This window comes from Pelecanus crispus, chromosome Z (genome assembly GCF_030463565.1).
Source record: "Pelecanus crispus isolate bPelCri1 chromosome Z, bPelCri1.pri, whole genome shotgun sequence".
Classification (NCBI taxonomy): Eukaryota; Metazoa; Chordata; class Aves; order Pelecaniformes; family Pelecanidae; genus Pelecanus; species Pelecanus crispus.
Genome location: NC_134676.1, coordinates 455,563 through 469,082, shown reverse-complemented (window position 1 = coordinate 469,082; position 13,520 = coordinate 455,563). Strand labels below are relative to the sequence as shown.

Here is a 13,520-nt window from a genome sequence, read left to right as displayed (position 1 = left end):
TAACAGGTGAGTCCTCCGGGTTACAGCAGAGCTGTTAATGCGTAATGAGTGCTGGCAGACAATTCAGAGAAGCGATTCTGAAAAGAAGCAAGTGTTACTCAGTGAAGGATATGTAATGAAGGGTTTCCCAAGAGTTGCTGTGTGCTCAGGTAGAGGCGGGGGCTGCTCAGACACTAGGTTCTTAGCTTCCATAAGTTCATGGTAAAAGGATTACCGGCTGTAGTAAATATTGCTTTCCTTTGCTGCAAAAGCCACCCACTTCAGCTGCAATTCCTTTCATCCTTTCTGTTTCTCCATTCAGCTTGAGTAGGATGTGGAGCTGACTACACGCTGTGGACAATGGGGAAGGAAGAGATATAGAAAATTTTTGTCAATGACTTTAACTGCTGTTCCCACCCCAAGCACCATGCAGTTGCCACCACACTGTCTTCAAAACTCCTTGGCCAGTGCATACTTACCTTGAAACCCTGAGCCTAGGAACCCCAGCTCCACAACTGCAGTCCCCTCTGATTCCCAATCCTTGGTCTCCTGCTCAAGTCTGCTCTGCAGAAGGCAGTCTCTAGGTCTTTGACCTCAGACGCACACCTTCTCTCAGGTCAAGGGAGATGCGGGCCTGGACGTGTCTCTACAGTCAGTTCCAGTTCTCTTCTCGGTCAGTTCTGAGGATTTGGTCTGAGCCTAGTGCTCCTCCTGCCACTTCCACTTCTCCCACAAACCTCTGGAAAGCAGAGTCTTTCTATTCCCTACAGCCACAGCAGCCTCAATCACAGCTTTTACTAAAACCTGTGGAATTCTTGCTAAGTATGTTAGACATATGATCAGGCAGTCCCTACCTGCTGTTGGTATGAAACTGAAAACAGACAGCTCTCTCTTATGCCCACTGGAAAGTGGGCTGATTATTTCAAGAACCCTTTTATCTATCTTATCTGTGCGTCTGTCCACGTTGGCACCTGTCTGTCTCAAGCATTTATAGACATGCAGCACTGCAGAATCTAGACACACGTTTTAATGGCTGGAAAATAAATACAATGACAAAAGAGGGCTTGTAATGGAGTGCCTTGCCTTGCATTTGACAAAAGTAGGTCTGAAAGCAGAAAGCACCCAATGTGACAAAGTTTGTTTCTAGCCTGAATGACAAATTGTCACATTCACACGCGAATAAACTCAGCAGGCACCAGTTAAGGCTATTCTGGTTCTCTTTCCCCTACAAAATGTAGGGATAATTTATACATCAGTCTCTCACCTGATTAGCTGAACCATTTCTGTTAATGAAAGCAACAAGTTTGTCTCTGAAATGATATGATTAATCTTACCTCACGGTTTCTCACTGTTTTTTAAGAGGAAATAGATTAGCAAGGTAATTCTCCACTGTAAATAAAGTCTCCAAGTTACATTCATATCCCTCTGTTTGTACAAATGGACTGTAACAAACTATCCCTAGCATACAGACAATAAGTATATCACTGCCTCTGGATCAGGGCTCCCTCAAATCCATCATGTTTGGAACTGCTTCTGATTTACACTGTTCTCCAGCAGTAGCTTAGTGACTCTTTCTATTTCCCCGTTTCATGCAATGCCACTCAAATTCCTCTTTCCTAAAACAACACTCTGCTTTAAATGGTACACCTGCTTTGGATTAGCTAAAATAACTCAATACCTGTAGTTATTTCAACTGCTTTAGACAGGTGAAACAAAAGACATGAGCTATATTTTATCCTGCAGATGCTTACTGACAGGCACATCCTGCTAGCATCCTGCTATTCCTGCTGAAGAGGCAGCAAAAGAGGAAGTTAAATAAGAACTATAGTATTTTAAAGGACAGAAAGCAAGTTCTCTGCCTTTGACAGCAACATAAAGCCATAGGCTGACCATGCACAGCAGTCATGGGTCCGTGCTCTGAAGTGGTGAGGGTTTTCCAACGGATGGGGTTTTTTGTGTATCTCCCAGGAAAGAGTGGAGCCGACTATAACACAGGTTACAAAATGGGATGTTATCTGCCAGCCGTAGGGTGCATCCTGTTGAACGAGCAGGGCTGGTATCACAGCCTGCATTAGCTCCAGTTACTCAGCCTAGGACTCCTCTGCTTGCTCTGATGCAGAACTCCTGCCCCTTAGCACACCGCTCCGGCTCGGACCATTCCCTGGGAATGTTCAGCACTCACCTCAGCCAGACTCAGAGCGAAAGTCTGAGACAAGACCACCTTTTTCAAGCAAATGTACCAACCACTCTAGTCTATTAGAAAGGATGAGGTGTAGCCTCTCAAACTCTCCTTTTGGGTCTGTGGCACACAGTATGAATATGATATTCAGAAACAAAGCACGCTAACCACTTAACGGAGAGTTATTCTGCACCCAAGGACTACTGAAGTATTTTATACAGTGTAAAATTATCCAATGAAGTGAAAAACTTTGAGAAATGAGAGACCTAATTTCTGCTAAGATTCAAAGATAGAGGAGATATGGATCCCAGCTTCCTCTGTCATAGGAAACATATTTACGCAAACTGTTTTTTCAACATTCCAGCAAAGGAACTGTAAGTGGTGGCAAGCTGCACCAAGAGCAAGAATACATTCTCATAAAAAATTATAACTAACTAGGTTTTGAGCTCAGATAACCAAAAAGCCTCCATTTTTTCCAGCAACTATTCACTCAAATGAGACAAAAGGCAGAGATGTACTTTAAAAACATTTGAATGAAAAATGAAAAAGTATAAGCTGATTGAAAATGATGTGTTGGGCATGCACAGTAATTCTTACTCGTTACTGTTTTGGAATAGAAGTCCTCACCCATTTTGTATTCAAAGCCAGCCACTAAACCAGTTCCCATCCAACAGCTGTTTATTGGCCTATGTGAAACTATTTGCTGGGTTTCAGTCTAACTCCTCATGGGTAGAGTTAACCCGTTGTAACTGTTCAGATACCCTTTGAAAGAGTTTCCTTTTGCTCTTCCCCTGCTGTGTAACCCAAGTCTTTCCTTCCCTCTTACCTTTCCACCCTCTTCCCACATCTTTCTGCATGTTGCTCCCAGCACACGCCCTCTCCCTCACGCCAGTGTTGGAGTGCCGCGCACATGACGGCATTTTTCCTGTACTAACTGCAGAGCAGGGGGCTCTCAACTTAAGAGTGGCCCAGCAACGAAACACTCTAAATCACAGTCCTCCATTACACACAGCAGCTTCTAGGACATCACACCCAACAGCAGATAGCTACCATCTTAACACATTGAACAGGGGCAGTAGCCCAACAGATTGAACAGCTTCACTGGCCTATGCAGTCGTGGCAATTTTGGCTACCCTGGAACCTAACAAAGCAGAGGTATGACGTGCTACACAAAACACTTTCTGTGCACAAACAGGTTACCCGATTACTTGGAAGTTCTGTGTCAGTTCTGCTTCTCTCCTTTTTGTACAATAGGATTTAAAATTATCTAGAAGTGACGCAAATTTATGTCAGGAAGATCAAACGAAGCATCTTTCAAATTTTACGAGAACAGGCTGTTCTGACATGGGCAAAACCAAAATAACAGCGGGATGAACAGCAGATCTAATCAGCAGAAAAAAAACACTCTAGAAATATACAACCACCACATGCCATTCTTCCTGGGGTATCAGCATAAACGTTAAGTATTTTGCTTACGCCCTGGAATCCCTCTGAACCTGCCAGTTCCAGCAGGGCCTCACCAACATCGCTGGCACTCAGCAGGCCATGGACATGGGCTCTGTAACTCAGGAGTGACACCAGTACTTTGTGCTGCGGGTGCTGGCTGAACACTAAACAGAGACCACTCTTGAATCACTTGACACTGCAAACTTGAAGCCTCCCGGCTCTCTGTAGGGTATGTAATATTGTACAGCTGGCACAGTTGGCTTTTAGGACTTATTATTAATTAAGCTGCTTTGAAGCATTAGATAAATAAAGAATTTCACCTGGGGCTAGACCATGAGGTCATGAGAGGAGTCAGGAGCCTCCACCTTGACCATCGAACGGAAAGACAAGTCACACAGAACAGCAGTTGCTGCACAAGACAGACTGCAAAGGTTGTTCCAGTTAGAGGCAACTTGGCACTAAGGGGAAGTGTAAATCCTCGGGTAATTAGTGCTGTGGTTCTCTGGCTGCTAGGTACCTCTCAGCAGACCTGATTCACCACATGGAGAGGGAACATACAACGCTCTTCAAAAGCCGTCAGCTGTGGTTTTTGCTATGACTCCCTCCCCCTGCTCCTGGCAGAGCTGTCTCAAACGCTGGGCTCCAGCTAACATCACAGTGCACTTTTACACAAACGCATGTGCAGCAATAGGAGGTTGACTCTTTCTTGCCTTCCTTAGGTTACACAAGCAGATCGCTGAGGAGTTTCTGGCTCACTATATGGGAGCTGTGAGAAGCTGTCCACATGTTCCTTGTGCTATAAAGAGTAGTTTCCAAATGGGATGCTTTTGTTTGGGTCATTTGCAAGGCCACATAATTTTGAACCTACACCTAAATTTCATCTTAATTCATGCATGTTTAAAACCAGGGGTTTGGTTTGTGCACATCTCTAGCCCTTTTATGTACACTGATACTTCTTTCCTACGTAATTTTTATCTCATGTAAAGTTTGGTCATGGACACACAAACAGAATAAATACATACTGACGGCAGGTAGCAAGAATCTAACCAGACAGTCTGAAATTTGGCCATGGCACTTACAGTAACATAACAGCTGCTCTTCACTATGAGGGTTCTGGGATTTAAATTATTGTACTGCACTTGGAAAAAAATGAAATGATGCCTCTTGCAAACCATGGTAATACATACTGTCAAGAAATTCTCAGTAAGTTAATTTCAATAGGGGGTATTCTCCATCATAAGAACATTATGTGCTGCTAAAATGTGATTGGAATTTTATGTACTATAAAACCAGAGAAACCTATAGGTGTTTTTCAGGCAGAAGAATTCAGTGATTTTTGACTGGTTAAGACACCCCAGTGGTGAGATTAAAGTCAGTCTACTACTACTACTGGGAGACATTTTTGCTTAAATAATATAGATGAAGAAAAGCATGTGGAACTGGAAAAAGCTTGTGTTTATTTGTCATAAATGTCTTTTTCTGTGCAATTTGCTATGTACCTTGAAATCAGTAAAGTTGGTGATAATAACATTATTCATGATTTAATACTCATATATATATCTTCAGTCTTTACTATGTGAAACAAAAAGTATGATCCAATTCTGAAAACTGGTGGAGCATCATATCAGTCTGTAAAACTATACTGATTTCCCTAGCTGATTTCCTACCAACAGCATAAAATATGCAAGTACACAGAGAGTACCACTTTGCATTTTTTATTTTTAACTGTTTTCTACATTTCAGCTAGAATATCTCTTTCATTGTTTCATTTTTAAAAAGCAAAGCTCCATTCACCTCCGTAACATGAACTCTCTGGATTAAATTTCCCTCCTTGTTATAACTTCAGAGCAAATCCCTGTTAATTTGTTTTAGATTTCCAGCACCATAAGTGGATGACAATTTTGTTCTCTGAGCATAAACTGAAAAGAAAGTAAATCAAAACATTTTTCTGCTCACAACAGGTATTTGAGAAACTTTCTGGGTTGAAAGAAACATAAGACATGTGCAATAGCCTACATATCGGATTTCCCTATCCAGCTGTCCAGAGTCCCGTTAGTGCCTCTCACTATTATCAGTCTCACTCTATAATTAGAACAGCTTATGGTTTATTTGGGCCTTTTTCAAAACCAGATTTCCTTCCCAGCCGTAGCTGTCATTCAGAAGTACATGAATAGTATCTTTCAAAGTAATTTAAATTTTACGTTATTTCGTGACAAACAGGAATAAAACACATTCAAATCAGTGGAGCAGCTCTTTTGATTAAATGATAAACACTTTACTTACCCTGGATGAGATGTTTTCATTTGGCATCTGATTTTGCTCAGACAGGCCCCAAGTCCTTTTCCTTTCCCAATGACTGTCTTTATCTGCCTCTTCGGTATGACACAAACCAGCCTGCATTTGCCAGCTTTCTGCCTCCTCAGGGATTTGTGTTGAAATGACACCTTCCTGACTGGGAAACAGAGCACTGGGTTCCCTAACCTCTGCTGCAGTCTGGAAAGACTGTCCTATGTTACTTACATATCTGCACAGCTCTTTAGGGTTTAACAACTTTAAAAGGTTTCTTCTCAGACTTTCTGTTAAGGTACAGACAGCATGCCTTGCATTTTCCTCTGGCAAGTTTCCTCCCCCCTCCTCTAGCAGCAATGAGCTTTCACCCAGCAAGTCCTTGTCCGTGATGTTTTCCGTCATTGTCTCTGAAGCCTGATTTGTCAAAGAAGCACCTATGCCACTAGTAGAGTCTGCCTTGGCACGTACATTCTCCTTGTTCTTTGTTTTGTCAGTTGAGAAATCTGCAGCCGAGTGGCCACTTCCAGTACTTTCTTCTTCAGTTCTGGGATGGTCATTTTCAGTGGCTGCAGATGCAACAGGCACTTTGTACTTTTCTTTGTCTTTCAAACTGGTACTTCTATCTCGGTGGTGTCCAACAGTGAGAGTCATCTCTGTCTGCAAAGTTGACTGGCTGTACATAGAGGGGTCTCTCCTTACATTTACTCCTTTGAATTTTGAGTGATGACCACAGAAGCCAATGGTAGTATCCATAGGCGTAGTGTTATCTGACACTTGGAACAGACAAGGCATTTCACTGAGGAAGTAAGCACACCCATCACAATCCTTACTCAGTTTTAAATCATCTTCATCATCACTTTCTAATAAAAACTGTAATTTCTTTTCCCAGATTTCATTTTCATGCACTGTCAGCACATCTGAACATTCAAAATACTCTAGGTCACCATCAGAAAAGTCATCACTTACACTTGGAATTTTCTCTGCATAAATGTCTGGAATAGCGGCAGAATTTTCAGAACCATCTTTTACAAAATAATTGTGATTTACTATGGGAGTATCTGCCTGCTCACTGAACAGGGTATTCATGTTTCGAGGTCTACCAAGCCCAGTCTTTTCACATGCCTGGACATCTGCCAGTGACTGACCAGATACAAAGTCTTCTGTGTTAAGGCAACAGTTGTCTGTGCAATAAGTGATTGCATTTGAAGGGCGGGAATGCACCTGCCTGCTGCAGTATTTCTCTGCTTTTCCAGCAGTTGTACTGACCATACTGTTAAAATGAATTAGGTCATCACCGTTCTCTGAAAAATCCCTTAGGCAGGAAATATTTTCCTGGGTTTTAAATATATTTTTTACATCCATGTTGTCTTCCATGTTAGGCAAGTGTCTGTGGGATTTCTCAAACGGGGACAATACTTCTGCTTTTCTGAGCTTCTCAAGCAGTAAACCACTGATTTTTGAAGAGTTAGAATCTGGTGAAATTAACCTGGGGTCACACTCATAGGGGTAGCTCTTGCGTTGTGCAAAATATTTCTTGTTCGGCTCATTTTACCCTGAAGTCTCCCACATTGTCGTTTAGGTCAACAACAAATTCTGGGGAAGTTTTGGTTTTTGTATCCGAGTTCAGTTGAGCAAAAGTTGAACAGCAGGTCATTCTAGCTGTCAAGCTGTTGCCGGGTACTGTTCAATAGAGTGCAGATCTTGCTTGGTGCACCTGCAAATAGAAGAAACCAGAAGTTTGAAAGTACTCCTAAAATCGGTATACATGGTTTCTAAAAGGTAGTCAATTGACACATAGTTGCAAGTGTTTTTTAAAAAAGATAAATCATTATTTTAAAATCAAGATCAAACATTAAAGCAGTAGCTGTAACCCAGCTCTCTATGCAATGACACTTAAGGGAAACACATCGTAACTGTCTGGAGCGATTTGTACTAGGAAAACAAATTCTTAAGCATGCCTGCACATACACGTAGCAGCTCAAAATAGGCTTTAGCACATGTCGTTTAGACATTTCTAAATACAAATAGTAATCTGCAGACAAGGTAAATTTTCACATGTGCATGATTTCGACAGGTACCAAGTACCTGCTGTTTTGGCAGTCACATTGGCACAACAGTAGGTTATTCCTTGACTTGGCATCATAGGGATATAAATCCCCAAATCTGTAGAAATACTTGGAGCAATCAGTCTGTTTAGATTTTATAGCGCTATTTCTGTTTAAAACAATTCTCTTGTATTTGGCTTGATATTTGTAATTTCTGTGGTGAGAGAACAATGAAATGAGGCTGGTTAGCTTCAATTGCTGTGCAGTAGCAAGATGGTGTGGCAATGCAGAATTTACATAAAAACAAAGTGAAATACACCAAAAGACTTCCACTAGCTGAATCCAAATAAATATGGAATCATCTCTCTCTTCTTGTAAAAAACCCCTTGTTTCCTAAGCATTCCCAAATCTTAGGATTTTAGATACTCGAGATGTTTTTCTATACTACTAGAGGCATTCTGGGCCCTTCTTCACCAGCGAGTACCCACGCTAATCACAGCAGGACTCTTCCACAATCCAGGGATCCACTCATCAGGGAAAGCAGTGTAGCAGAACTGAGCTTCAAGTAGGTGAGAACTCAGGAGGGATGCCAGACTAAAAGCTCTGAAAAACAGGGACCTATTTTTATTCACAGAACTGGTATGTCATGAAGAACAGCAGGAAAAACTCTTGGCATCCTGCTAATCTGACGAAGCAATTTAAAGACACCTCTGTGCACTCTCCTTTTAGCTTCTCTCTGCTTCTCCCATTGTGACCTTTTTAGCTAATGTCTCTCCCCGGCTGCAAGATCACCAGCCGCTAGCGCCCGAGCACAGCAACCTTTCCCAGCGCCCTTTCAAGCTCGTCACAGTGCTCCGTCTGCTCTCTGCGGGGCCACAGGCAGGGCAGTCATTGGGCCCGTCAGCACCCAGCTTCATGTCACAGCCCACTGCAGAGACTGATCAAAGTCAGTTAGTGAGAAAATATGTGGGATCTAGATTAGAGCTGAGGGGCTAAATAGCAAGGGGCTTGCATGGCTGGCTTGGAATTTGACTCTCGTGTAAAGAGCACAAAGCAGCTAGGTATATTTTCATTCCCTTTGGGCAAACCCTGCCACAGACACCTTTTCCACAGAGTTACCTGGGAGGAGAAAAGCAGGAAGAGAAGGTGGCTAAAGGGGAAGATACTAGAAGAGACAACGTTAGGTTGTGTGATAAATGCTTTGACTCCACGCACACAAAGGAGTGCAGAGGAACAGCTGATGGAGGAACCAGACCAGCACCCTCCCCCAGCATACAATACATACATGTGTCGTATACATGCGTGTATGTGCCTACTAAGCACATGTGCTCAGCCTCACTGGTTGGACTGGTGGGCATAGGCCTGCAGCAGCCTTGCCGTAAGGCTGGCGGCTTCGGTACCTCCCAGCCGGCAACCCGGGTCAGCGCAGGGCCTCCGGACTGCGTGAACGGAGGAGAGGAGAGGGAGACGGAGAGGGAGAGGGTTCAGCATTTGTGATACGAGAAGGGGGAGTGGGAGGAGGTAGTGAAAAGGCAGCAGAGGGGCGACACGTTTTGTCAATTTAGTCTTGGAATAAATTGGCAAAGGTCCAGCACACAAGGGCGTGGAGGCCACCAGGAAAGGATGGTTTGAAGAGCCAGCCTCATGTGCCACAGAGGTATATTGTCCGCTCGGAGGTGTAGCGGGGAAGTTGCAAGAAGACACAGAAGACGATAAAACAGCTGTAAAGTACTGCAAGCCAGCCTGGTCACAGTGGCTTGGCTGGAGATGCTCTGCAGCATGAAACTGCGAGGGGGAAACATGCGCTGCTGCATAGGGTGTTGCTGGCAGACAGAAGGTTCCAGGTTATCCACACAGGAGGTAGAGCGCAGGAAGCTGGTGTGCAGGCTTCCTCAGACTACCACCTTCGAGCCTGGGAAGCAGGCTAGTTCAAAATCCCTCATAACACGGGCTTCCCTGCTGGAGATGACAAGAAGAGGATATTGAGAGGATATTAGTGCATACTGCAGTGGTTTTAAATAATCCGGACACCTGTTGACTGGCCCTGGGCCGATACTCTACACTTGCTTCACGCAGGCCTTCAAACTGCAATCTAGACCACGCGTCCAACAAGAGCCTGGAGAAAAAAAGGCACCGGATACCATTATCTTCAGCCTTTCAGATCTCTGATCACATTTTGTTTTCCATTTCAACTCTAAAAAATATAAATATTTAACAGAAGAAAAAAAATGGAGCAGTAGAGATTAATCTTTTCCTCATCCATTTTATTACAGTGCCATGGAATTACCCTCCAGTGCTCACCCATCTCCTCTTAAATATGTATTTGCCTAATGCTCCCTGTTGCATTCTTTCAAATCTACTTTCATCTTTGCTTTCAGAAGACCAGATGCCTCTTTCCTGTTTTTTTGGAGGGTATAAGTTATTTTAAAAGCATGATAATTTTCCCAGATGAAAAGAGCCCTGGGAACATTTTTTTAATGCAGATTGACTCATGAATACTCCTTACTGAAGAAATTGTACTATACAGTTATCATCATCTTAGTTCAGCTGCATTTTGACATCGAAGGGAAAAGAGCTGTCAGATTTCTCGATATAAAAATTAGATTAGATTGCTGTGCATTTTGTCAGATCCAACAGTGGAAATTAAAGCAAAATAATGTTCCATGAGGAAAACTGCAATAAATGCTGGTTTTCCATCTGGATAAAGAGACTCTTTTTTTAAATCTGGGAAGAAAATACAAGATATTAGATTAAACCATAATTTCAATTTCAGAATTTAGGTAGAAATTGGAAAGAGAACTGCTAGCCTAGTACCCTCTCAGCTCCTCAAGAAAACTTGTGATAGAAGATGCATAATGAAATTCCCTGAGGAAAGATGAACGGGTGATCATGATAACTGACCATCAGCTACTGACTAGTACTAACCCGAAAATAAGCTCAATTCCTAAAACTCGGGTTTGAGCATTTGGCGAAAAGACGACACGAGAACATGTATAAGGGTGTTCTGGCTGCTTGTCTCAAGTCTTGCTCTGGAAAGCAATGATGCTACTTGCTGAATCGCGTACTGGCTAATGACAGGAGGACAGTGACACAGAGCCATGTAGGAGAACTTAAGAGCAGCACGGTTTAGCAGGTAATGGTAAGAAAGGTGCCTATTTTGGTTATCTAATGATCTGCAAACATATTTTCCATTTCTTACCTGATTAGAATGCTGGCAATTGTTGGGGAATTTTTATGGTGTGCTTTGAGGTGAATTAAATACCTGTTTGTGCTTAACTAAAATAAAAAAAATATTTAATGAACAATGCATTGGGCAGAGTCCTACCGCCATAGGTGGTTCTACAAGGAGTCTGCAAAATCATCAGGAGCCCACTCCGTACATCCGCTGGCACCAGCACCAATCCGTGGGCGGCTGCACGGGCGCCTCAGCCCGGCCGCGGGTCCATCCCCCAGCCCAGCTCTGCTGCCCAAAGGTGGCCCCGAGCGCTCGCGTTGCTGCTTCTTATCTCACCAGCACTGGAAACTTCACTCCCTTACAGGAGCAGTTGTGCCTCTGGCACTCCTGCTTCCAGCCAGCTTAACCCCTTCTGCAGCTGGGCCTTCCTGCCGTGGCAGATCACTCCTCAGTCACAAACCACCGCTGCGGAGCAGCGACCTTTGAATTTCCCCTTCGCCATCCCTGGACGTGCCGGCTCCCCCTTCCCTCGTCCCCCGCCCACCTCCCGGGTCTGTCTCACTCCCAGGAAGAGAACCTCGCGCATATCACCAGGGTCTGGTGTTGCCTAAGCTTAATGCCCTAGGAACTAAGGATAAGGGAAAACAAAGCTGGCAGCAGCGTGAAAACGGTAACCTGAGAACCGTGGTTGGATATGATTTAGGAGAAATTTAGAACCGATGAAAACCTGGGATGGTCAGAGTAACAAGGCAGCAAGAGGCAGTAAAGACATTTGTAGACGCGTCACCAAAATCCTTTTACGGCAGGAAATAACCAAAGTGTTTGTGAAAAACAATCAGTTTCAAATAATATTATGCAAAAGAACGGCTAGAAAAAGCATCAAAATGGCTAAAACACTCACTCAACATTTCTCTAAGGAAAATATATAATAAAACAAATTCAAGCAAATTTTCAGGGAAAAAAAAATGGTTTTTTACTTTGTCGTAATTCCACACTGGTTGTGAAAAACTTATTCATAGTAAAAAAGTTGTCTGAAATTCCAATTCTAAATACATTTTGATTGTTCAAACTTATCTTCATTAAAATGCCAACATTTTTCCCAATTTGAAATGTATTTTTAAAATAAAAAATGTTCAATATTTCATCATCTATTCCAACCAAGACCAAAACATTTTTGAAAAATTACACTTTAACATGGAAGGAACGATGTTTAAATTAGTTTAATTTTTAGTAATAGCCACTTCACAGGTGATTTTGGACCCAAAGCCACTTCTAATGATTTCAGAAGGAACTGGGGGCTTAATCCTAATGTTAGCAAAAAAAGTTTTAACTGACAAAAATATACAAATTTGATTAAAAAGTGGCCATTAATTTTCCTCTCTTGCATCACATTTTTTTTTCTACTTCATTTAGTTACAACCAAAATGGAAATCTTCCTTTGTAAGCAATTTTACTTTCACAGACGTTATTTCTGCAGAAAGCTTATGCATTTTACAAGTTCAGGAGGGAATTTCTGTCTTTCTGTGGGGTTCATTTCCTCTGGAGTCAGTGGAAAAAATCCCCTTTACTACCTCTCTGAGGCTATCTATTCATCACGCAATCTCTCTTCTCTGTACAGTCCTGCTCAGCCCACACCCTTATTCATAGGATTTATTCCTATCTTTCAGGTGCACTTGTTCCTCCCCCTCTTTCACAGGACCTGTCAGTCTATACCCATGTATTGGCTCTCTCCTTATCAGCACGGCACCAGCTTTTTGGGTCAGGGACCGTTCTGTGTATTCACACGCTGCCTGGCACAATGGGCACCTGATCTATGCCTCAACCTTGTATAGTACTGCAGTGCCACTGATATATGTAGACGTGCTCCGACGACCAAAGCATTGTCTAGGTACGCTAAAAGCTCCCCATCAGTGCAGAAATACCCCCGTACGGTTGTATGCGTTCTGCGAATGCCCCGCTTTACACCCACAGCCGTGCAAAGGAGTGGGAAAGAAGAACCTACATGAGCCCGCACAAAGGGTTATCTTAGCTACACACACAGGCGGAATGAAACTGATAATCCTCCTGTGTTTCAGATTAAGAAATATCCTTCCATCAACTAATACGGAATTCTCTTTATAGCAAGTTGACACTGGGTCTGGGATACTTGAAAACACAAGAAAAATGGATAGCTAGCTAATGCGTGTTTGTAATAGCCTTAGATCACACAGACCCCGTCTTCAGTAACTTATCTGCCGTTGTCCACGCTCGCGGGGCCACACAAAATCCGGCAGATGCCTTTTGCTTAACTGGTCAAGGATTAACTTTCATTGAACTTCTACACACAAACCTACAAATGTGTAAGTCCATCTGCGATGCAGATAGAGTTTTTTATAGCCCATTCCTATGAATAATATAAAATTTGTGG

General features: G+C 42.9%; 1 protein-coding gene across 1 annotated transcript in view; it reads right to left on the bottom strand.

Moving 5' to 3' along the window:
* ALPK2 (alpha kinase 2) overlaps positions 1 to 7,360 on the bottom strand; it is a 30,574-nt gene extending 23,214 nt beyond the window's left edge. Inside the window, exon 1 of the mRNA XM_009486951.2 lies at positions 5,888 to 7,360. Coding sequence (XP_009485226.2) covers positions 5,888 to 7,267 — 1,380 coding nt within the window. The 5' untranslated portion in view covers positions 7,268 to 7,360. The remainder of the gene's footprint in view (positions 1 to 5,887) is intronic.
* Between the last annotated feature and the right edge of the window lie 6,160 nt (positions 7,361 to 13,520).